The sequence below is a fragment of the Molossus molossus genome, unplaced genomic scaffold (assembly GCF_014108415.1).
Source record: "Molossus molossus isolate mMolMol1 unplaced genomic scaffold, mMolMol1.p scaffold_m16_p_26, whole genome shotgun sequence".
NCBI classification, from domain to species: domain Eukaryota; kingdom Metazoa; phylum Chordata; class Mammalia; order Chiroptera; family Molossidae; genus Molossus; species Molossus molossus.
In genome coordinates, this window is record NW_023425362.1 from 2,877,238 (window position 1) to 2,902,389 (window position 25,152).

General features: G+C 60.7%; 1 protein-coding gene across 1 annotated transcript; it reads right to left on the reverse strand.

Moving 5' to 3' along the window:
- Positions 1–1,462: 1,462 nt before the first annotated feature.
- On the reverse strand, positions 1,463–24,497 carry TTC38 (tetratricopeptide repeat domain 38). Its single transcript, XM_036278216.1, has 14 exons — positions 24,441–24,497; positions 23,591–23,668; positions 21,478–21,559; positions 20,152–20,323; positions 18,976–19,149; positions 16,340–16,415; positions 13,220–13,339; positions 10,284–10,343; positions 9,532–9,570; positions 8,546–8,627; positions 6,488–6,653; positions 4,990–5,149; positions 4,712–4,785; positions 1,463–2,173 (listed from the first exon to the last, which is right to left on the reverse strand). Exons 1-14 carry the CDS (start codon positions 24,471–24,473, stop codon positions 2,080–2,082), a joined length of 1,410 nt encoding a protein of 469 aa, XP_036134109.1. The 5' UTR covers positions 24,474–24,497; the 3' UTR covers positions 1,463–2,079.
- Positions 24,498–25,152: the final 655 nt, after the last annotated feature.

The following is a 25,152-nucleotide window of genomic DNA, read 5'->3' on the forward strand; positions in this document are numbered from 1 at the left end:
TCTCTTCCTGTGTCGTGTCAGCACGTAGTAGGTGCTCAGCAAACAGCACCAGTTGTTAATAACTTGCTGCAAACTCTAAACATTATCTTCACTCCATCCAGTGCTTGGCCGCCTCCTCTCTTTTACCATTGGCCTATCATCGATTCTTCCTTCCCCGGTAGGGTTCTGCTTCATGCATTTTTTTTTTTTTTTATCCTCACCTGAGGACATTTTTCCATTTTTTTGTTCAGATAGTGTGGGAGGGAGAGAAATATTGACGTGAAAGGGACACATCGAGTGGCTGCCACCCACATGACCAACGAGGGCCGGGGACAAACTGCAACCGAGGTACGCGCCTTTAGTGGGAACCGAACCCGGGTCTCTCTGGACCGCGGGCCGACGCTCTAACAGCTGAGCAAACCGGCCAGGGCTGCTTCATGCATTTATGCGTGCATTTGTGAGTCTGATCGACATACACTGGCAGACACTCGGCACAGGCCATGTGCTGGTGACACTGAGACTTGACAGATGCTGCCACACACCTGAGGAGGTCACAGCCGGGGAGAAAGGTGCAGTAACCAGGCAGGTGCCCAGGGCTGAGGAGGCACTCTTACCAGCCTGCAGTGGGCGACTGGAGGGCTTCCCAGAGGAGGGACCAGGGTTCCTGCTTCCCTGGCCAAGTTGTGTCTTGCTTGGAGCCAGGAGAGGGGAGGGGAGATGGTGTGAGCAGGCTGTCAGGGGAACTGGCAGAAGGGGACAGCTCAGGATGGAGGGCAGGCTCCTTCTAAGGGTGAGTCCCTATCTCCTGGGTAGAGACTGCACCTCTTTCAAAATCCTAAGTTAACCATTTTCTTGACTCCATGCCCCACGCCCCACCCCCAATCCCCCAAGTTCAAGGAGAAGCCTGTTTCCCCAGGACACAGCCCAGCAACTTGAGAAACATTCCTGGGGTGGGATCCCCCTCACACAGCACAGCTGAGTGGGCACAGACACCTGTGTCCTGCTCAGGAGGGGCCTGGGGCCCAGACAGTGCTGATAAACTGGTTCAGGTCCTGTTGGAGCCACATGTCACCATGCTTTGGTTTTAACCACAACAGGGCCACCCGAGCTCAACCTCACGCCCCAGAAAGCAAGCCAGCTCAATGCGCTGCATTTGTCTGACCGAAGTCACAGCTGACAGCGGACACCATGTACTGAGGCCCCTTCCCAACATGCAGTTTATTTTTTATTTTTTTATCCTCACCCGAGGATATTTTTCTATTTTTTGTACAGATAGAGTGGGAGGGAGAGAGAGGAAGGGAGAGAGAGAGAGAAACATCGACGTGAAGGGACACATCGAGTGGCTGCCACCGCACGACCAACCAGGGCTGGGGACAAACTGCAACCGAAGTACGTGCCCTTAGCGGGAACCGAACCTGGGTCTCTCTGGACCACAGGCTGACGCTCTAACCGCTGAGCCAAACCGGCCAGGGCCCGACGTGCAGTTTAGAATAAAGAGAAAACAGACCCAAACCAGTGTCAGCAAACCCCCCGGGAAGCTGGCAGAGGCGGCAGAGGGCACCCATGGGCGCGTGCTTTCGTGAGGAGGGCAGGCATGGGTGCAGCAGCTGAGATGTCCCCTCAGCCAGGACAGGGGCCTGAGGTGCCTCAGCAGGGCCTCCACTAGCTGCAGCCTAGGCAAGTCACTGCCCCCCTCTGGTTCCTCACCCCCAGATGGACAACAGAACCTGCGTGGAAGAGGATGTGAAGACGAGGGTTTATCCCAAGGGCAGCCTGGGGTGGGGGTGCCCCAGGAGCTGTGCAGACTCCTCCCCAGCTGAGCCGCCCCACCTCACCCCCGTTTCCGACCCTTGAACAACCAGGAGGCGCAGGCTCCCCTGGGAAAATACAATTTGCACGGCCAGTGGTCACAGCAGCACCCACGCTGACCCTTGACCAGAATAAGAAGATTCTGAACCATGTTTACACAGATGTGCATCCCCTCCCATAACGCTGCTGGTCACAGGCTTCCTGTTCACCGCTGCAGACGCCCCTTAGCCGGTGTCTCCTAAGCCCGGGAAGCCTGGGCAGCTGCCCTGGCACGAGGGCGGCAGGCACAGCTCACTGCAGGAGGTGGACAGTGGCCGCCTTGCGGAGGAGCCGCTCCGTCAGGGGCGAGTGGGGCTTCAGGGCGTCTCGCTCCATCAGCAGGCTTCTGTGGAAACAGAGACAGGGTCTGTGGCCGAACCTCCGAGCCCGGGGCCCAGCGCTCAGTCAGCCCTGAGGCAGGGCACAGGCAGCTGGGGCTGCGGCTGAGGTGGTCAGACAGGTTGCTGGGGAGGGGACAGCAGGCTGGACAAGGCCTTGGCAGGGGACCATGGAGAAGGTGGGAGGTGGGAGATGAGGAAGGGGGAACGGCAGAGCCAGTGTCCTTGAGCAGGTGCAGGAGTGTCATGGGGCATTGGTGTTTGGAGAGCATTCTCACACTGTCCCCATGACGCCTCCAGGGACGTGAATTTCAGGGTGAACGCACACTGGCCCTGGCTGCTCAGGAACGTAGGGACTGGGGATGAGAGGGTGTTGGGTGGGGGAGCCATGCTTGAGACTGTTCTGGGAAAAGTGAGTGGCAGAAGAGAAGGTGGATTTAAAAAACATTTAAAAAATATGTTTTTATTGATTTTTTAGAGAAAGAGGAATGGAGAGAGATACAGAAACATCGATGTGAGAAACACTGATTGGCTGCCTCTTGCGCGCCCCCTACTGGGGACGAGCCCACAACCCAGGCATGTGTCCTGACCGGGAATTGAACTGGGACCTCTCAGTCCATGGGACTTCACTCAACCACCAGCGACACTGGCCAGGGGAGATGGTGGATATTTATAGCATCATTTGCAGGCCATACAAAAGTATCAATTTAAAAATCAGCCTGCTTGCCCTGGCCAGTTTGGCTCAGCAGTTAGAGTGTTTGCCCGAAGACCAATGAGTCACGAGTTCAATTCCGGTCAAGGGCACGTACCTCGGTTGCGATTCATCCCTGGCCCTGGTCGGGTAGTGCAGGAGGCAGCTACTCGATGTGTCCCTTTCACGTCGATGTTTCTCTCTCTCTCTTCCTCTCCCTCCCACTCTATCTGAACAAAAATGGAAAAATGTCCTCGGGTGAGGATAAAAAACTAAAAAATAGCCTGCTCTATCTGGTCAGGCCTATTTGGTGAGCGGTGTGATGTCAGCTGTTCTGATTTCTTGGGCCTCAGGTGGCCCTCAGACTGGACGTTCCCCATCCCTGCTGTACCCCAAAAGGTGGCAGGTTCGAGTCCCAGTCAGGATACATGCCCAGGTTCCAGGTTTGGTCCCCAGTCAGGGCACGTGCAGGAGGCAGCCAATCAGCGTTTCTCCCTCACATAGATGTTGGTCTCTCTCTTTCCCTCTCTAAGATAAATTTTAAAACATTAATTCGTAGCAAACGGAATTTAAAGAAAGCAAGCACTGGTACCATTCAGGGCGGAGACCCCAAACAACTCACCACTGCTTCTGTGGGGTGAGGGTGGGGTCGAGGGGCATGGGGGCTGGGCCTGGCACTCAGCGTGGGGACCCCAGAGCAGGGGGCTGAGCGTTTCTCACCCAGGGAACTGAGCTGATGGCCACACAGGTGGGTGTCCTTGGAGGGGGTGCACTTGCCACCCTGGCTTGTTTGCCCCCAGCAGCCCCAGGGGCAGATGCCCCGCTGTGCAGCATACTCCACAGCATGGCCCAATTGCCCCGCCCCAGCTCCCCTGCGGCAGCCCTCAGCCTTCAGCCCCTGCTCTGCCCTGATGGCCCACCCTCCCGCCCAGCGACCACCGGAGGCACCTGGAGCTGCTAAAGAAACACGTGGTTTTGCCTGTGGCCCCGGAGCAGGAGCACGGGCGTGCGGGCACTGCAGCCTCTGCCCGCCAGCGAGCCCACACCTGCTTGGCCTGCGCTGCTCAGCGGGCAACCGCTGCCTGCAGCTGGGTCCCGTCCACTGCGCCAGACCCAGCCAAGGGCCTCCCAGGCCCCAGGGGGCCGTCCTGGCGGCTTCGCTGCAGCCCTTCTGCCCACTGGGCACCCTTCCACTCCTTCCTTTCCTCTTGCCCTTGGTGTTCCGGGCAAGGAGGGGGCTCACCTCGGCCAGGAACAGGGGCTGGTGCAGGAGGCAGCAAAGAGCTCAGCAGCCACATGAGGCTGAGCTGGGGTGTGACAGCACCGACCCAGGTCTCCGGCCATGCCCCTCAGCCCTCCAGCCCTGTCCCAACCAGATCACCCTGGTCTGGTTGAGTCCCCTTGGTTCAGGCCTCCCTCCGCTATCACTTCCATGGGGCACCCTCCCGCGCTGACTCCCTGCCTGCCCACCACGCCTCCTGGCACCCAGCACAGTCAGGCAGGAGAATGTGAACAGAGGCCTGGAGGATTGGCAGAGGGCAGCCAGGTGGCAAAGGAGAACGGGTGTCCAAGGCCTCGGCGGGCACAGCACGTGCAAAGGCCCAGGGGCCTGGAAAAGCAGGACTTGTCTGGGTGACGGGCTCAGCATGGCTAGGACGAGGAGGGGGCTGGTCCTCTCTGGTCAAGTTGAGCATGGCAACAAGGGAGAACCAAGCACCCCCATAGCCCTGCGTCTTCATAACCTCAAAGGTGGGAACCACCTCAGACCCAGCGAGCCATGGGGAGACCCTCGTGTGAGAGCGATGACCCGAGAGCCCTGCCCAAGCCCGGCGTGGGGGTGTGAGCGGGAACTCACCGGGCCACGTGCTTGTGGGCACCAGAGGTGCACTTCAGGGCCGCGTGAATCAGCAGCTGGTTGAAGACGTCTCTCTGAAGGGGGGAGTGGGCAGGTGACCCCGGGATGTGGGAGGAGGGATGGGACCACCCCCACCCCTGTTCTCAGGGACAAACGCCTGGGGCTGGGACGCTGAGGACACCCCACACCGTGGGCACAGTACCCGGAGAAGGGGCTGCAGGCATAGGGGCTCCTGGACGGGGCCCTGGTGCCCCAGCAGCTGGCGGCTCGAGGCTCACCTGGGCATTGCTGCCCCCGATCTGGGTGACCCGGTAGCGGATGGGCAGGAGGAGTTCCACCACGCGGTCGGCGTTCCCGTTCTCGGCCTCCACCAGGGCCTGGCACAGGGGCAGCCCCACGTCGCGGGCCAGGAGGTGCTGGCAGTTCTCCCCGGGGGACCTACCAGCCCGAGAAGGTGCCCTCAGTGGCCTGCCCATCACTGCCCGGCTGTTTCCCCACCTGCTCAGCCGGTGTCCTGGCCCATGCCTGACACACAGTAGGAGCTTTGATCAGATGAGCTGACAGAGAAGCAGCCGGGAGGGGGAGACAGGGCTCTAAACTCAGTTCTACAGGGTTGAACTTCAGCCTCCTAGAGACCTGACTGGGCTGGTACCTCGTCTCTGGCCTCAGTTTGCCCATCTGTGAAGTGGGAGGAGCCGTCCTGAGCTCCCAGGCTGTCAGGACTGCGTGCAGTGCCCACAAAGGAAGGCCAGGCTCGGACACACGCCGACACCAGGCGTGGGCAGCTGTGGCCACCGTGTCCCCACTGGCCTGCGCCTGCCTGCTCCAGGCCCACCTCAGAAGCAAGAATCAGCCCTGGCCAGCGTGTCTCAGCAGTTAGAGCGTCGGCCTGCAGACCAAAGGGTCACAGGTTCGATTCCCGGTGAAGGGCACGTACCTGGGTTGCAGGTTCAATACCAGACCCTGGTCGGGGTCGTGCAGGAGGCAACTGATCAATGTGTCTCTCTCACATCGATGTTTCTCTCTCTCTCCCTCCCTACCTCTCTCTCTAAAAATCAAGGAAGAAATATCCTTGAGTGAGGATTAACAGCAACCAAACAGCAGGAGTCTGATGCTCGGCCTCCCCTGTGGTAAAGTGACAGTCCCCTGGCACTGAACACCCCGCGGGCACCAGGGGCAGGGCACGCGGCATGCTGGTAGCCAGCTTGAGCGGTGACATCGGTCACCTTCCACCAGGCCTCAGGGTAAACCACAGGGGTCACGCCCCCAGAGGCTGGAGCCTCCAGGGAGGAGACCAGTGGGGCGGCATCTCTGGGCCGCTGTGGGGGACCTGCCGCCCAGAGTCCTCTGCCTCCCCTGTGATGGGAAGAGCCCCCACCAGTGCCAGGACCCTGCCTACCAGCCGGCTCGCTGCCCTGCGGCCTCAGCAGGCACTGCCCTTGGCTTGCACGTGAGGGAACCGGCTCAGAGCGAGAGTGTTTGTCTGGGATCCGAGACCTTGTCAGCAGCGGGTCTCTGGTTCTGGGACCCACCATGTCCCCTGGGGGAGGCTGCCCCTGGGACATGGAGGCTCTCACATCCACCCTGGGGATGGAGAGGCAACTCTGTCCTGGGAGGAACCACGGCACCTTGCAGGGTACACCCACCAGGGGTGCCTATCTGGAGGGTGGAGTGTGCACACCTCCACGGGCATCTCCAAGGCTGTGCCCACCCGTGGGCCCCGTTCCCGGCCTCCCTGGCAGCAGAGGCTTCCGGAACCCTGGCCCCTCGGCATACTCGCTGACATCCTGCAGGGTGGTCAGCAGCTCCTGCGTGGTCCGGGTGTCCCGAGCGCCCAGGGATGCCATCAGAAAGTGAGCATCGTTGAACAGCAGGACGTGGTCACAGCTGTGCTTCCGGGTCACCGGCAGGACATCCTGCCACCGCTCGCCCACAGACACCCCTGAGGACATGGGGAGGAAACGCACCGCATGGTGGCAGGCTCCTGCACTGGGCCTCTGCGCCCGCCCCCCAAGGAGGCCCCTGGTCCTGTGCAGGCGAGGGGGGTGCAGGGGAGCAAGGCAGCAGCGTCGGGCCTCGCGCTGAGGCCTTGGCCCAGTTCACGTTACCTTCGTCCAGTTATACAAGCGATGAATGCACAAGCAGAGAACTAATTTAAAAAGCTATTGGAGTGTTTTAAGTAGTCTCCGGCCCCTTTAACGAATCCCCAAACCACTTTTTAAATTCTTCCCGCGCCGCCTGGGCAGGCGTCGTCCTGCACACTGAAGGGTCACGGGTTCGATTCCTGGTCGAGGGCCTGCAGGTTTGACCCCCAGCCCCACATCAGTGTCTCTCTCTCCTGCCCCCTCCCTTCCACTCTCTCTTGAAAAAAACAGTCAATGGGAGAAATGTCCTGGGGTGAGGATTAACAACGACATTCTTCCCTTGTTACTGCCAGTCTGGCCCCCGAGACATAACAGGTGCTCAACAAAAATCCGCGGAATAAACAGTCTCCGTCCCCCTTGGTGTCCACACTTTGCAGTTCTAGACTGTCCCTACTCCTGATCCGCTCGCCACCTCCCCCGCCGTCCTCCGGGCTCCCCTGCTTCTACCCGGGCACCTCCACAATGAGGGATCCCGCCTTGACCCCCACCTCTCAGCCGGTGCACACGACACGGCCCTTGAGTCCCCACTCGACCACGAGGGGACAAGTGGCCTTGTCTTCCCTCCGCCGGCCCGACAGGCTGGACGTGTCGGCCGGACCCGGGACACAGGCCTCCCTCAGACCGGGTGTCAGGCCCAGTCTTGCCCCGACACCCCAGAGCCGGTGGAGGAAGTGCAGCGCCTCCTGCCGCTGAGCCTCGGGCTCCTGGGGGATGTCCCGACTTCCCTGCTGTTCCCTTGGCCTCCTCACCGTCCCCAGCCTCTGGCCTCAGTTTCCCCTGCTCGGCCCCCACTGCTCAGAGGCAGACCCGAGCCTGTCCCTCCCTGCTCTCGTAGGCTCCCCTAAGGCCCGGAGAAAAGTCAACCTCCTCACCCTGCCCTTCCCAGGGCTGCCAGCTCCTGCCCGTCCCCGCCTCCTCTGCTCCATCTGACTCCACCGCCCCCACCCTCCCGCCACCGTCCCCCCACGGGCTGCAGGCTCCTGTAACATCCTTTCCCACCTCTGCCTGGGAAAACCCCACGCACCCTCCGCGGTTCACATTCTGCTTCTCCTGGGAAGCCTCCCAGGGACCCTCCGGAACGGCCTGCCCTGCCCCGTCTCACCCCCGCAATGCCCTGCTGAGCCAGGGTCTAGAGCGTCCAGGTTTGGCTCTGCTGGGCCCGGGGAGTAGGAGAGCCGTCGGCACCCCAGCAGATGGCCAGAACCCTCCACCACCCCAGAGCCGCGGCCAACCTTGTCCAGCCTACTTGCAGCACATGGGGTGACCATGCTGAGAAACCACTCTGAAATCCCGGGGAGCCGAGAAACTCTCATTTCCCTTGTTCTAGGAAGGGCGGCAGCACCCAGAGACTGGCGGCCAGGTGCCACCTGTGCCCTGCAGGCCTGATGGGCAGGCTGTAGGAATGGCAGGTGCCACCCTGGGCATGGAGCCTGAGGCCTGCACACTGGGGGGAGAGGGGGGACATTGGAAATAGGACAGCGGTGACCTGGTCCTACGAGCTCAGGCGGCTGGGAGGCAGCCACAGCCCTGGTGCCAGTGGCTGTAGCTAGGTATGCATCCCAAGTCCTGCAGGAGACCGGAGGCCTCGCTCAGGAGCCCCCGTGTGCCCCAGGCCCAGGCCAGAGCCCTGTCCCGCAGTCTGTGGGAGGGAGGGGACAGGAGCCCACGCGGAGAGCGGAGATCTGGCCACCTTCCATCTGCAGCCGGTACAGCATGGAGCAGCTGTCCACCACGTCCAGCATGGCACCACTGGCCTGCAGGCTGGGGAAGATCTGAAAGACAAGGGTGGGCGGGGCCTCAGCAAGCACCACTCGCCACCTCAGTGGTTGGGACCGTGCCCTGGCCACGGCTCAGCCCACCCCAGGTGCAGACCTGAAGAAAGAGTGTGTGCGGGGGAGCGTGTGCGGGGCCCTGGCATCGGTCACCTCCCACCCTGGCCTTGGACCGTGCTCACAGGACACGTGTCTCCCCGTCCCCGGGTCTCCCCATCCACAGTTCCACAAGGCTGTGCTCTACCTCGTGGCAAGTGGCTCTCGTCGCCGTTCAGTTCTTACCACGAAACCCTGACCACTCCAAAGGCTGACTTCAGGACCATGCCGCTGAGTGTTTTCCTCAGGTTCAGACCCCCAATCACAAGCACCTTTCTGACCCCAGGCGCCTATCATTAACCCTGTGCTCGGTACCGGGGAGCTGTGAGGTGGGCTTTATTTTCTCTTAAAAAAGGTCAGGGGAGGGGGAGGGGAGTTAATGTTTAGTGGGCACAGAGCTTAGTTGGGAAGATGAGAAAATTCCAGAGACGACGTTGGGGTCAGAGGCAAGCCAAAGCGAATGGACTCAATGTCCCAGAACTGGACACCTAAAGATGGCTAAAATGGCACGTGTTGTGTTCTGTACATTTCCCCACAAGAAAACATTTCCATGGCAGATCACCGGCGTCCAGAAAACGACCAGAGAGGGCGATTTCAGAGACCACCCACGGAGATGTGTAATTCCACCACTGCCCGCCAGGGGGCGGAGCCAGCGGCCGTCCTCATCCCACTCCGGCGAGTCTCACACCAGACGTGAGTCCGGCTCCAGCTGCTGTTCCCGCCCAGACAACAGCAATGAGCTCAAAGGTCTGGAGACTCAAAGCCAAGTTGCTGCAATAAACCACATCGCGTGCCAAGGTGGACTTACGTGGTCATCGTAAATGGTCAGTGCGGCCTCGTAGTCGCCCTGGAAGAAGTTCCCAAAGTTAGTATCTGGAGGCGGTGAGATGTGATACTGAGACCTTAACTGAGAACCGGTGGGCCAGTGCCCCGCCCTTAAGGGGGATGGGCACCCCAGTGCGGATCTGGGGATGGGAGCCTGCAACCCGCTCTGGGCTGCCCTGGGCCACAGGACACAGAGGCCGGGAGGGCGCAGCTTGCCAAGGCCTCCTTTTTCCTGCAGCCCCTCCCTCCTGCACTTCTCTGGGTCAACGCAAGGTCCCCCCCATCTTCCAGACATTTCTCCTTGCACACTTGGGGGGCTTCTAGAGTTTCTCTATGATAAACAGCACTGCAAAGCACCCTTAGAGTGGGACCCAGGGGCAGAACCCCTCGGGACCAGGGTGTTCCCCACCCCGGCTCCCCCGTGACAAAGCACTCGGAGGGTCTGGTGGCCGCCGCAGGTACAGTCCTGGCTGGGGCTCAGCGGTTCACCCCAGCAGCAGACACCCGGCCTGAAATGTCCCCACAGACCGTGTGCAACCCCCGTGATTTCCAAATCCAGGCAGTGACAAGGGCCCGGAGTGGTTGGAGCCAGAAAAGTGTCTGAAAACATGAATGCTGTCAGGACACCACTTAAAGGAGCAAACGCGAAGTAGTCCTCCCGGGACATGGAGGACAGCGAGGGGCAGGAAACAGCTCTTCCCCTGCACGTGTTCACAGGACGAGCCCGCCGCGTACCTTTTCAATCAGATACAACGCCCAGTGCCAATAATTATGACAAGCCAGCATGTCGGAGCCCTGGGGAAAGAAGGCGAGAATCAGGGAACAGGGACGGTCTCTGGGGAAAGGAACGGTGTGTGTTTTGCAGAGTCCACGCCTCCGAGTGTGTGGGAAACACTTCCCGGGCTCCCACTGCGGGGGCGTTTCCGCGGCATGTCCTTCCGCGCGGAGGGTCGGCGCGTATAGGCCTGAACTGGCTGGGGAAACTGAGGCTGGGGGAGGCCGGGACTTGTCAGCCCCAGAGCGAGAGAGCAGGAGAACCAGGCCAGACAGAGTCACCCCCTCAGCACCTCAGCCTCGTCTTCCTTGTGCGCAGTGGAGAAAATGAGGAGACATCCACCCTGCAGCTGCGGAGGCCCACTGTGTATCCAGTCAGTGCAGGGCACCCCGATAAAGCCCTCAGAACCAGGGAGCCCAAGGCTGAACTCCCACGGGTACTGGCAAAGCCCACAGAATAAGGGGAGCAGGTCGCCCTGGCTGGTTTGGCTCAGCGGTTAGAGCATCGGCCTGCGGTCCGGAGAGACCCGGGTTCGGTTCCCGCTAAGGGCACGTACCTCGGTTGCAGTTTGTCCCCGGCCCTGGTTGGTCGTGCGGGTGGCAGCCACTCGATGTGTCCCTTCACGTCGATGTTTCTCTCTCTCACTCTTCCTCTCTCTCCCTCCCGCTCTATCTGAACAAAAAATGGAAAAATGTCCTCGGGTGAGGATAAAAAAAAAAAAAATAAAAATAAGGGGAGCAGGTGGGCCCCTGGACAGTTACTGCTGGCTTGCTGAGGCCCCACCGCGAACGCCTGCCCTTCCTCCTACAAGGGGCAGATGCCCCTCCTCCGCCCGGACACCACCTCCGGCTCCTGGAAAGGAGCTGACAGCGCCTCCTCCAGGCCCACGGCCACTTTGCACCTGTGTTGGAGGACGCCAAACTGCCGGCTCCCCTCTCCCTCACTGGCCACCGTAGGCTGGTGTCCGCTCGAGCTGGTCCTTGGCTGGGATACCACCCATCTCCCCATCCTTCACCTGGCAAACTCCTACACATCCTTCATTACTCAGCTCAAAGGCTGCCTTCTCCAGGAAGCCCTCCCTGACCACTTCCCCCTGAAGCCCAGCTGGGTTGGATGCCTCCTCTGGGTCCCAGTCTCCCCCAAAGTGCCCCTGGCATGGTGTGGTCCACACGCTGCTGGGAAGATGCTCACTCCGCTTGACCAGGCCTTTTGAGGACAGAGAAGTCTGGGCTGGATTTTCAGTGGGGACGCCAGGGCAGGGCTCAGCCTGGGGCAGTGACTGGAGGAGGAGGACAGGAGTCCCAGGCTGCACTGTCCACTCCAGAGCTGTCCTGCCAGGCCAGAGGCTGCCAGGAGACATGGCAGGGGTCAGACATCAGGTGACGAGAGCCCGCTGGGAGATGATCCCAGCCAGCCTGGGCCGCCTCATTTTGCCTGTTTGGAACCAACACCAAAGGAAGTTGTTCGGGGCCATGGGTTTCAGAGTTGTCACAACAGCAGGTGTGCAGATGAGGACATGAGGCTCAGAGGTCGTGTTCTTGCCCAGGACAGAGTCAGGCCTCCGACACCCAGTAAAATCAGGGTCTAGGGGAGGGATGGGAACGGCATGAGCTGGAAGGCCCTGGCCAGGCCTTCCCATCGACGCTGTCAGGACAAGCCCCTGGCCTCGGTGACGGGGGCGCACACGCTGCTCAGGACAAGCTGTGTCTGCTTGGGGAGCCCAAGGCAGGGCCCCCCAGGCCCCCAAGGCTCTCCCATCCCCAGGCTTGAGGACCCTTAGGAAGACCTGAGTGTGCGCCGCCTGGGGCCACAGTTCTCTCCGTCTCCCACCTGTCCCGACACCACTGCCAGAGAAGACAGAGCCTGCTTCCTGGGAGTTACCGACACTCATTGCCTGAGGACAGGTGACGTCCCGATAGACCGTCATCGGCTGAAAACACTCGGCCCAACACGCACGTGCTCAGCGCACCTCAGCTGCAGGCTCGGGGTCAGCGCAGCGCACCTTCGGCGTGCCCGCTCACCTTGGCCACGGTCCACTGTCCCCTCACGGAGCCTGTCCTACAACCAAGTGCCGAATGCCTCCTGAGCTCCAGCAGCGCATCTCGCTCCCATCACAGTCAAAGATCCTACGTCTAGTCATTGCACGTCAGGGGCCGCCTGTGCTTCTCACTGCACGTCCTGGGCCCCCCGGGAGCTGCTGGGACCCAGGAGACGGCACCTGCTTCTTGGTCTCTCTGTGGTCTGCTCAGTCACCGAGCACCTGCCGCCTGGTCCGGCCCTGGCAGATTCGCTGTCCTGGCCGGCGGTGCCCTGGGAAACCCAGATGGCAAAGAGAAGGGCGGGGCCGCAGACCACACCTGGACAGGTGGCCAGGCTGTGTGCCGGACACAAGCCCAGGGACAACCGGTGCACAGAGGAGGGAGGGCCACCACCGCGGGGGCCGCACGGAGCGGGAGCAGTGAGGCCCCAGCGCCCTGCCCCACAAGAGCCTCCGTCCCCGACAGCAGCCCCGCAGACGCGCCCCTCGCCTCACCCCGTGGGCCCCGCCGCACCCAGCGCTCCCTGAGCCCGCTCCTGGCTTCCATGCTGAGCCCACTGGCTGGTGGCGCCACAAGGGTGGCTCGTGGCCCTCCCGGCTCTCACCAGAGCCAGGCTCTTATTTCCTGGGGACTTTCCTGTCCCCTCCTTTCACACCAAATGCCTCAAGCCAGGACCAATTCTAGAATCACCTGCAGAACACTGGCAGGTGTTGGGGGGCATGTGACCCCCAGGGGACACTGTGGCTTGACGGAAACGTCTCCCAAAACACGAGCACCCCACAACAAAGCTGCACCTGTGGCCTCGTCCACAACACCCGGAGGGGACAGACGGAACCTCCCAGGCAGGCGACCCGTACCTTCCAGTGGGTTTCGGAGCGCCGCATGAAGTCTAACCCATCCTTGATCTCCGCCTTCATCTCGTGAACGTGGGCGATGGTGTGCACCGACCACGCGTCCGCCGGGTTCACAGACAGAGCCTGGTGGGGGAGGGGCGGGGAAGCCCCACAGTGTGGGTTAGTCAGACTGCAGGCGGCCAGGCGTCTCCCAGGTACGTGCCAAGGGCCTGAACTGGACGGCCGGGCCTCGGGCAGGGCAAGCATGGGGCCTGGGCTCGGCGGCTAAACAATAATGGTCCTGAAGCCCAGCCCCGTTGACCACCTGCAGGATGCCGCCAAAGTGGGCATCTGCCCATGTCACAGACAGGACTGCGGGACTTTCCCAGGACTGCACAGCTGGGTCTTCCCAAAGCCAGGGCTGTCCCCTGGTCCACGCCTCCTGGGCACAGCTGTGTCACCCGCAACGTGCCAACCAGCCTCTGTGGGCCGTTTCGCCCCTGGGACCCTAGGTGCCAACGCTGTGCGGACTGCCAGGTGCCCCAGAGGCTCTCGGCCGCCCCTCCCACCCACACACAGGCGATGACCACACATGTCACTTTCTGGGCTGTTCTGATGTCATTGCCAGTAATGCCAATAGCTGCTCACGTGACCGGTGAGCCTGACAGTGGCCCCCAAGGCAGGCAGGACACGAGGTTACGATTCGAACCACGTGGAGGCATCGCTCTTTTTCTCATGGTGACTGGGCGCCGACTGAGCGCAGATGTGAGCAGGAAGCTGAAATCTCAGTGGTCCCGTGGACAAGCCACACTAGCCCAGGCGCCCCCGCCAGGTCTCCCCAGCCTCGCCGCCTCACCCCAGGCCTTTCACAGAGGCAGAGTGGGACAGGCCTGGCACTCCGCCCCTGGCCGGCACCTGCTGCTGACCGATGCTGACAGGCCGTGCCCAGCAAGCCCTGTGCCCTGCCTGCCTGTGCCCTGCCCCGTCCATGTGGGGACACTAAGAAAGAGCACGTCTGAGGGTTGATGGCAGCAGGACACTTTGGGAGACTGCAGGGGCACGGCTGAGCAGGCTGGGGTGCCCGGGCCCCATGAAGGGGCCAGTGAGCATGCTGCTCTCACACAGAACAGATTCTGGTAGCAGCTCTCAACCCCCTGGTGAGCTTAAGGCCCCACCCACTCCACAAGGTCTCCTGGGACAAAGTCCCAAGGTCCTGGGGCAGAGCTGGCCCTGCCTGCCTCCCAGCCTTTGCTCCCAGGGCCTGCCCCGCCCTCCGCCCTCCGCCCTCCGCCCTCCGCCCTCCGCCCTCCGCCCTCCGCCCTCCGCCCTCCGCCCTCCGCCCTCCGCCCTCCGCCCTCCGCCGTGGCTCCCTGCCAGCCACCCTTCGCTCTTCCCCCACGGGCTTGGCTTGCAGACACCTGGCCCCGTCACCTCCGCACTGAGGCGCCTCCAGACTTCAGCGCAGCCTGGTGCAGCCTGGCCTTGCCCAGAACCGGCTGTGTGTGCTGGTGTTGGGGGCAGAGTGTGGGCGCCCGCAGGAGGGGTACAGCAGGAAAAGGGGGTGTGAAGGGAAGAGAGGGGCAGCCCATCCCACCACTCCCTGCACCTCTGGCCACCCTCTGGCTTCTCAGACCGTCCTGCCAGCCCTCCGGTGCTCATATGGACGCCACGCAACAGGGAGGCCCAACTGCCATGGTCTCCAGGGGACCTTCCTGCAGCCGAACCCCCAGACCGTGAGGCCCAGGTCCCCCCGAGCCCTGACTCAGGGCGAAAGCACAGAATCCATCACACGGCACTCAGGTCTGGGCTCCACTTCTGTAACCAGAGCAGTCTTCAAAGACCCCATGGGCACATGAACCCCAGAAGCATGCTGCTGTCTCCAGGAGCACTGCTGGGGGCCAACTCTGGGGAGAGCCTTGGCTGGGGTGCTGGGAAGCCGGGTCTGATTCAGGTGGTTTGGTCAAGTGGTCTGGTCAGATGGTCTGGGTAGGCGGTCTGGTCAGGCAGTCTGGGTCAGGTGTTCTGGTCAGGCAGTCTGGGTCAGGTGTTCTGGTCAGGTGGTCTGGGTCAGGTGTTCTGGTCAGGCAGTCTGGGTCAGGTGGTCTGGTCAGATGGTCAGACCCGGTGGTCTGAGTCAGGTGGGCTGGGTCAGGTGTTCTGAGTCAGGTGGGCTGGTCAGGTGTTCTGAGTCAGGTGGGCTGGGTCAGGTGGGCTGGGTGAACACTGGTCTGCCTTCTCTGAGCTGTGCGGCCTTGGGAAGGCTCTAGCCTTGGCTGCTCTGGGCCGTGTCCCCTGGTCTGGGACGAGGAGATTACCGCCCTGCAGCAGAGGGATGAGCGACTAGAGGGTGCGTGTGAAAAGCCAGCCCTAGGCCAGGCACAGGAGCCCCGAGTGCCGGCCCATCCCTGGGCCTCAGTGCAGCTCCTGGAAGGAGAGGAGCCAGAGGAGAGGGACTCTGAGAGCTGGAGACACTGTGGTGGCCGGCTGGCCACAGAGGACACCTCGTGCCTTGGGCCTGACTGCCCAGCTACTGCTTCGCCCCAGGCCGGGCACGTGAGGGGCGTCTCCCATGCTCCTTGGTACCAGCCAGCCCACCTCGGGGGCACGGAGAGAGGGTGTGGGCCCGCGGGAAGGGCTCACAAAGCCATGCTGCTCGTCCTCTGAGGGGCGGCGGACCGCAGGACCCCACCCCTGCACCCCTGCACCTCCCCACCAGCAGCAGCCTGTTTGTGATCATGGCTCAGCTCCCTGAAGCCCGGTGACTCTAGTGACACAGAAACATGAGGCTCGAGGTGGGAGACCACCATTCACACACGCTCCCACCTGCAAGTTCTGGTCCAGCCGCTGCTCCGTGGGCTCTGCCCAGGGCCACCCTGCCGGCAACCAGAGTGGGAGAGGGGACTGGGACCTCCCGGGGCGTTGTTCGCCTCCTCGCGTGGAGGTCACCTGCGCGGCATGGCACTGAGGACATGGGACGTGCAGGGGACAGGACAGCCACTGTCTCCGTGAGCCCTTCCGCTCCGAACCTCTAAGGAAAAGCGCCCGGAGCGAGGAACGGCCGGGGTCGCCCCCGAGCGGTGGTCTTGGGTCCCTGCGCCCCCTGCCGCCAGCCCTGCACCTGCACCTCGGGAAGGGCCCACCCACCTCTTTGGCGAGCTTCTCCGCTTGATCGTAGAAGTTGGTTTCCATCAGTCCAAAAGAATAGATGCCTTTCACGTAGCTAAAGACCAAACAGAAATCTTTTTAAAAAGTGATCCGGGTCCGTTCAGCCCTCGACACGACCTGGGTGGGCCGAAGGTGGCCCCCAGACGGCACGTGGGAACACAGGTGCTAATCTGGAATCAGGGTGTCTGCAGATTAACTGAGTTAAGATAGGTCATACTAGAGTAGGGTGGGCCCTAATCCAATGGCTGGCGTCCTTGTCATAAGAGAAAGGAGAGGGTTTGACGCAGAGACGCAGACAACGGACAGAGGCTGGAGGATGCAGCCGGGAGCTGAGGACACCATGGCCCAGCTGGGAGGGGCAGGGAGGACCCTCCGTCAGAGCCCTCGGAAGAGCGCGGTCCCCCCGACACCTTGACTTCAGACTTCTGGCATCCAGAACCAAGAGAGAAAGTTCCTGTTGTTTTAAGCCAACCAGCCCGTGGCGCGTTTCATGGTGGCGCCAGGAGACAGATACACACGCCAGCCAGGGGCTGGCCCCGCACCAGCACCGCACCAAGCACTGTGTTCCCAAACCCAAACCCTGTCTCCACGGCACACCCTCTGCAATTCACACCCCACCTCCTAAGACGGCGACGTCGCCACAGGGGCTGGCAAGGGACTTTTCCCTCCTGTCTGCTTGGTTATCCCACCAACGGGCACAGCCCAGGGACACCTCCCCGGGAGCCGCGGGGACCGTGGGCTGCCAAGGGCGTCTCTGCTCAGCAGCACTGTGCCCTGCCTCTTCCGGGAGCCCAGCTCCTGGAGGCTGGGGCTTGTCTGACCCAACTCAGTCTCAGCCCAGGCCCAGCCAAGAATGGCCTTGACGACAGGTCGCTGACTAAACGCAAACTTTCCTCCTGGTCCGTGACCACCGGCGCCTGAGCAGCCCAGGTGTTCTCCCCTGTGCTTTTGTGGGACTCAGCGGTTCTCAGCCATGGGGGTCGAACGACCCTTTCACAGGGGTTGCCTAAGACATAACAGTAGCAAAATTACAGTTCCGAAGTAGCAACGAAAATAATGTTAGGGTTGGGGGTCGCCACAACATGAGGAACTGGATGGAAGGGTCGCGGCATCGCGAAGGCTGAGAACCACTTACGTGAAAGCAACATGGAGAACGGAGTTTCTGTCTGAGACTCCGGTGGTATCTTGTTCAGCATGAACAGAGATCAATCCAGCTTTTATCACTCACAGAAGCAACGTTCCAGAGTCTGGCTTCCCGACTTTGCTTTCCACCACTTAGTGAGTCCTCACTGGGGCCGTTTCGCCGCCAGCTTTTCAACACGTATCGAATGTTTCGGGTCTACACCTACTGCTCGGCTCCTGTGACGCTTCATCGGAGCGTCTCCTTGGTACCACAGCTCAATGCTGCCGGGGAGGCAGTCTGTCGGCGTGATTAACATCTAAATTGGTGGATTTTGAGTACAGCAGGTTACTCTCCAGTCAATGAAGGCTTAAGAGAAAAGACGGAAAGACTGACCTTCCAGAGGAAGGGATTCTGTCTGCAGAGACTGTGCCATAGAAACGCTACCTGACTTTCCAGACTGTGCCTGTCCTGTGGATTTTGGACTTGGCCAGTCCCCACGATAGCCTGAGCCAACTGCTTAAAATAAATCTCTCTATACATATATAGACCTAGATGTTAATATTTACCTGTATATGTGAACAACGTAAATGGAGACGCACACACGCATTGGTTCTGTTTCTCTGGAGAACCCTCACGTACACAGCTCTTCCATCTATTCATCTGACCGTCACAAAACCCTACGCTTAAGACGCCATGGAGGTGAGCCTGTGCGGTGGTCCCCTGGGGCCGTTCATGGATCTCCAGGCCCCTCTCCTCCACACACACAGTGGAGCTGCCCTTCCTGGCCCCTGCAGGTGGGTGGCCAGCTCGGGCCAATGACCTGGGAGTGACAGGGCATCCCTTTCACTCTGAGCGCTTCAGTACCACTGTGAACCCCTCAGGAGAGCTCCCTTTTCCCTCTTAGCGACCGGTGTGTCCACAGAGCAGTTGCTGCACCAGCCAGGATCGTGGAGGGGACAACGGCAGAGGCACAGAGCCTCCGCCGTGCTGTGCTGGGCACGTGGTATCTATGAGCAACCAACCTCTGCTGTGATAAGCCTCGGAGCATCAGGTCTACGTATGTCTGTTCCTGCAGCAAAAACCAGCCGGTGTGGCTCAGCGGTTAGAGCGTCGGACCTCAGACTCAAGGGCTGTGGGTTCGCCATCCAGCTCTGGTCGAGTCGCATGGGAGGCAACCGATCGATGTGTCTCTCTCACATCGAGGTTTCTTTCTCTCCCTCCCTCCCTCCCTCCTACTCTATCTGCAAGTCCATGGAAAAATGTCCTCGGGTGAGGATTAACAATAACAAAGGAAACCACCCTGTGCTGACTGGCACCCAGTGTGTGACCTCGTTCCCGGGATGGCGACATGCTTGAGTGAAGGAAACCAGGGCTTTTCTCGCTCAAGAACCAGGCGAGAGCGGCTGCAGCCACGTCGGGAGCACCAGGAGCAACGGTTTCCGGGCAGAGAGACCAAGCAGTGGACACGGCGTGCTTTCCAGCTGACACGTACCTGCTAAGGGGGATGTCAGGGGTCCAGAAGGGGTAAACTCGAGCCACAGAATCTCGCATCTGCTCCTGGTAGCCCAGGTAGAAGTAGGCGTCGTGGGAAAACTTCAGGGCCAGCATGTCCGTCGGGTGGTCCCGGAGAATCTGTTCCCATAGTTCACAGGCTTTGGGAAAGTTTCTGGAAGCCAAGAGAGGCCTTTCAGCAACACTGAACACACATTCGCACACAGACATTGTTCCCTGCCCGCGTCACAGTCCGCCCTGACTGGTTTAATTTACACACACACACACACACACACACAGCAGGTCTTCAAATGACATCGTTCTGTTCAATATCCTTTTTTTTTTTTAACGTTGATGAGATGCCGTTGGAACTTAACTCTTGTTTACATCAAGAAGCTGGTGGTAAAATTGGTCTCGTGATGTGTTATTTTGCTGAAAGTCGTGGAACGTATCACCAACACTTAAGTGAGGACTTAACTGTACATCTATCAACGTGTTTTACATCAGGTGGTGGCTCATAAACTTGATAAGCCAGTGGGAAATTTTACTCTGGAATTCAAACAAACCAAAAAACAGCTGGTTTCACCAGCTGTCGAAAACAATTCCAGCGCAGACCACGAACCAGCTGCAGGAGATCTCGAGGTGACACCCCGGCCCTGCCCTGATACCAGCCCCGACCCACAGGAAGGCTGGGCAGGACCCTCGACAGCCAGCTGGGGCCAGCTCGCTCTGCGGGCATCTCCCGGCCTGGGCAGACACCGGCCATCTGGGCTGCAGCTCCAGCCCCAGGGTGCCCACACACAGGGACAGCGGGGGGACAGCAGAGGCCAGGACGATCGGAAAGGCTGTGTTAGGACAAGGGGCAGAAAAGTGAGGGTTTTCTCTTCTATCTTCTATTAATTTCTGTGACGTGGTCCTATTATTTTTGTAAGAAAACAATAACTGACGTGTTGAATGGAACAAAGTACGTTGCTTTGAATGCCGTGCTGAGAGCCCGCGCCAGCGACTCCCTCATGTAGCAGTCATTTGAGGACAAGGCAGCAGATGGGGTGTCGTTTTCAGCCAGATGGGCTCGGAGGCCGGGGACAGCCACCCCAAGGGCCCCTTCCCACGGCGCCGGCAGCCTGTCGTGGCCCAGCCCGGCCCCGGAGCCCCGCCCCGGCCCAGGGACGCTCACCCCTTGGCGAAGGCCTCCACCGCGGACACGTGGAGCCGCTCCCGCTGCGTCAGTGGCTGGCCTTGGGACATCTCCACCATGTTCCGCACGGCCAGGTCCAGCTCCTTGTCCAGCCTCACAGAGCTCCCAGTGCCAATGAGCACGAGGCCGTTGGAGATGGCGTGGCCCATCGCTGGAGGAAGGCTGGGCGTCAGCTGGGGTCAGGGAACCCCACCTCCATGGCCCAGGAGGGGCAAGCGGGCGGCGGGAGGCTGTGCGCTGTGCCCCCACCCAAGTGCAGAACTCAGCCTGGGCCCTCGCCGCACCACGGAGGTGTGGTGACCCGAAGGCACCTGGCACCTCCTCAGCGAGGGCATCCTGGTGAGTGCCACCATCTGGGGCAGCTAATCACTGCAGAACCGGTGCCCTCATCAGCTAATTTGTCACGACCACCTGCCCCTCGCCTCCAGGGGACGCTCGGTAGATGCTGTCCAGGGGCTGGTCCCAGGGCACAGAAGCCGTGACCCTGTCTTGGCCACTCTCATGCATGAGAGTTTGGGGGTGGTGGTGCCTTGTGGCCTTTGCGACAGCCTTCCCGGCCGGAGTGCAGGCCCCCAGGTCCTACCTAGGCTCCCAGGCCCCGCCTTGATAGAGGCAGGGTGTCCACTGGCGTCTAGAACTCAGCCCGGGACCCGGGACCCAACCACAGTGTGGGGACCCCCTATGTGGCTACTGGTTCCGATTGGGGCCCAGGTCTGCTCAGAGAGCCTGAACCCACCCCTGGCTCCTTGCTTCTCCCACAGGCTGGGGTCAGCTTCCTTTTCCCGCCGATCTGTGCCCCATGCCCTCAGCGGGACTGGCCACAGGGAAGAGGGCAGGGGCGTCCTCGCTCTTCTCCCAGGCCCGGCACCTCGCCCCACACTGGGGCCTCTTTCTTGGGGTTCTCTCCATGCCTGCTGTGCCCACGGCTTGCCTGTAATGCCAGGCCCTGTGCTGGGCCAGCTCACCCACTCGGGGTGCCGCCCTCATGCCCCGAAGGCTGCCGGAGCCACTCTTATGTTCCAGGGGCAAGTCCAGCTCCCCAACCGTCAGCTGGGTGGCTTTGGGTACCTCTCTTTCTCCAGACCTCATTGTTCTCATCTGAGAAGTGGGATCAGGGTCTTCTTTGCAGAACTGACATCCAATTAGGAAAAACTTGTGAAGGATGCCCTCGCCAGGACCCGGGCTCTCTACAGGAGCCGCTGCTGCCCCACACATAACACGGGCTGGAGTGCCCCTCGTCACCCCACACAAGGGCCCGCCGCCACCCATGACGCAGCGGTCCGCCGCCCAGGGAGCACCACTCACCGAAGGTCGGATCTGCCGCCTTCAGCTTTGACAGGCAGCCCTCGATGCCACCCAGAGTCTTGTCGTTGGTCCATTTCACATACTGAAATACAGAAGGTCAGACCAAGCTGTCGCCAGGAGCCCCGCACCCGTGTCAATAAAGGCACGTGTCTAAAACGTTCTCGTTCTTTCCCTTCTAGAACATGAGGTCGTTTCTGGACTAAACACCGTAACTGGGTTGATCTCAGATGAAGAGAATGAATACACGGAACTCGGCACATTTCCTAGGAGTGGTGATCCCGCGTTTGCTAAAAAAAAAACCGCCTCAAAGAAGGTTCTGCCTGACGGTGCCCTGCCTGCAGTGTCAGCACGAGGGGCCCTGAATGGGGCACCGCAGCAGGAACCTTCTCTGCCTCGCTCCTTTTAAGAACCGGAACAAACGCTCATTATGGAAAGTCAGGCGGGGACGTGGAAGCTGAAAGATGAACACTTTACCTTGAAACTCATCTCATCACCAATTTCACAATTTCCTGCATTTGTTTCTAGTTCTTCTTCTTTTTTTTTAATGCCCATTTCTTAAAAACCTTAAAACCAGCCTTGGCTGGTGTTTCTCAGTGGTTAGAGCATCTGCCCAAACACTGAAGGGTCTTGAGTTCGATTCCTGCTCAAGGACACCAATTGATGTGTCTCTCTCACACTGATGTTTCTCTCCCTCTCCTCCTTCATCCCTCCCTCCCCCTCTCTCTAAAACTCAGTGGAAAAAATATCCTTCGGTGAGGATTAACAACAAAAATGTCCATTTTTAAAAATCCTAAAACCACAGTAAGGCCTCAGATTTTAGAATGTGCCCTGCCAGCCAACACCGACACAGAACTGGCACGTGTATTTTCACAAGACCCAGGGACGCAGAGTACCCAGGCCCTAGCACAGGCTGGCACAGAGACACCGTACAGGGGACAGAGAGGCAGGGCAGGGGCAGGCCCCGGGTGGAGGGGTGTGCTGAGTGACAGATCCAGGTTCCGCAGTGGCCAAAGGTGTGGGAAGGGTACAAACAGAGCTCAAATGCACACAGAGGAGGTCCTCAGCGGGCTAATTATAATTCACCAGTCTTGCATGGCCCTTATGTTCCTAGAAGCTTCCTCATGCTGTATAGATGGAGTTGGTAGGCAGCTAGCTCACTGTTCTTGATAAAGATGGGTTCTAGTCTTCCATCCTGCTCCTTCCTAGCTCAGTGCATGAGTCAGCTCTCTGGGCCTCAGTTTCCCCACCTGCCACACAAAGTTAGACTTGACCTCTGAGACCCTCCCAGTTCTAAAACGACAGGCTCCTTCATCAGTGTTAGAAATGACCGGTAAGACAGTCGAAGGTCTTGGGACATTCACAGGTGAGGGCAGTAGGTTCACAGAGTAGCCCAGGACAGGGTCCCATGCCCTAAGAAGCCGCACATCAAACACTCAGTAGACCATACCCTACCCTGCGGTGTGTGGCCCACTGTGCAAGGCTCAGCGCCTCCACAGACCATCCCCAACAAGGAGTGTGCTGCTGTCCTCCGGCCACTAGGGGGACCTCTCAGCCGTGCTGGGCCGGGCAGAAAAGTTTCCACCGCGTCCTGGGGTACAGAGCAGTGCACAGATCCCATGGCAGTCCATTGCTAAAGTCACCCTGCAATGTACAAAGCAACCACCACTTCCCAAGCTGTGGGCTTTGTGCCGCCTGAGCCACTGGTCCTGTGCCCGGCGCTTCAAAGTATTTATTATGAAGAACGCCTGGGTCACCACGAAGCCTTGCTCTCCCCGTTTCCCAGGAGACTGCGCAGGAGAGTCGAGGGCTCATTGTTTATAAAATTGGGAGCGCTGATAAAGGTGCGACGCTCTGAAAGCGTGCTTCCCGGGCCTGCTCGGCCCTCGTGCCCCAGCTTTACCTGGAGGGCAGGGGAGCAAGCAGTCAGGCAGGTGTACAGAGCATCCCTGCCCGGGGGGGAGCGCCGCTCACGTCGCAGCATGAATGACTGTAGCTGTGAGGCCCCAACATTTAACAATGAAAAATTAATTAAAATAATTAAAAGCAGTCACCAATTTCAGAACCCTCACCATGGACCTTTACAGAAGGGGCTGCTTCCCTCGGAGGGCATTACCTGGGTCAGGGTGGCATCAAACAGCCTGCAGGCCTCATTGCTTGGGGTTGAGAGCGGGAGACCAGCATCTTTCCACGCCTGCACAGGGCAAGAGGGAACATCAGGGCCTTATTCCACACAGCCCTGCAAACGTTAACACACACACCGACCCGACCCCCAAGCACGGGAGATCTCTGATGCCTACAGCCTGCAGGTATGGGGCAGATGGAGTCCCAGGCAGATCCCAGCGGCCTCCAAAGAGCTATGTGACTCCGGCAGGGTCCTCCCTCGGACCCTTGGCTGGCCCCTCAGTGAAGGGCCTGCGGGATGCACGGGGTGGCTGTGAAGGTCCCGGGGAGCAGACACTCCCTTACTTCCCTGCGCAGGCGGAGGGCAGGTCTGCAGGGCAGAACAGAGGGCTGGCGCCAGAGTGCACAGCCGGGGTGGGGGCTCCCCACCTGGCCAGCAAGTGACAGTTCCTCTCATCTCTCCACTGTATCCGACTATTCCGACCTTCAGGTCTGTCACTGGAAACGTCGAGATGGTCAGAACTGTTCAGTGTAACTGCCACCCTCGGTGTCCTGCCAGGGACGCGCAGACGAGCGACCCCTCTGGGCAGGGAAATGTCCTGTACTCCCTGCCAGCACGCGGGCCGCCTCTCGAGTTAGGGATTGCGCCCCCGCTCCCTCTGAACGCCACCTTCCTCGTCTGCAGAATGGGCCAGGCTCCCTGCCCTGGCAGGTCCCGGAGGGGGTCTTCACTAATGCCCACCCGGCGCCCGGGTCAAGGCTTCGTGGGAAGTCCCGGGTCGGCCCTGGTTTCTCTTAATGGGCGCCCGCAGGGTGGGCCTCGGGGATCCTGCCCTGCGTACCTGGCAGTCCCGCAGCGGCGCGGGCGCGGCCATGGTGCGCGCTCGCCCGGGAAGTCGGTCCCGGCTCCGGGCGCCGCGGGGGCCTTCCGGGAGCGGGGCGGGGTGTGGCGCGCTCCCGCTTGCTCATTGGTTGGCTTCGGACAGACGCGCCGCCCGCGCCTCGCTCCCAGAGGCTCGGGGACCTGGACCACGCCTCGCGGCGACAGGTGCGCCCAGGAAGGGCGCTAGGGGAGGTCCGAGGTCCCCGAGCCTGCAGGGCCGCGGGCCGGCGTGTCGACGAGCGCACACTCACTGTGAGCCTCGGTGTGCGCGCTCGCCTCCCCAAGCGGAGAGATCCGCCAGCCGGGTCTTGCCCCCCAAACTCACCACCACCACCACCAGAGGGCTTCTCCCAGCTGGGACCCTCTTTCAGGGCGACTGCAGAGTCCCTTGGGAGGCAGAGGAGCCCTGGGCCCGCGGTCACTCAAGCCCTTTGTAGTTCGCCAGGAAGCCAAGCGCGCGCACGCATCCACAGAGGTCATTTTTGGCCAGCATCCCATGCGACTCCGTTATCCCACCAGTGTCCCGGGTCCCATCCCGTCTCCCTCTCAAGGACTTGCGGGGGAAAGACCACATCAGCCCAGCCTCCACCTGAGCTCTGCCGTCAGCCACAAACCCCTGGCCCCCACTGCCGCCTCCCATTTTAAACGAACACCTGCCCCCAGGCTGCAGG

What these genes read in the sequence shown, in the direction of transcription:
- TTC38 (XM_036278216.1), bottom strand. Translation starts at nt 24,473, where the DNA reads ATGGCCGCGCCCGCGCCGCTGCGGGACTGCCAG. An exon ending in CGGAGAAGCTCGCCAAAGAG is followed by an intron (nt 13,340 to 16,339) that starts GTGGGTGGGCCC and finishes CTCCCCCACCAG; the next exon opens with GCTCTGTCTGTGAACCCGGC. An exon ending in GCCCACAAGCACGTGGCCCG is followed by an intron (nt 2,174 to 4,711) that starts GTGAGTTCCCGC and finishes CTGTTTCCACAG; the next exon opens with AAGCCTGCTGATGGAGCGAG.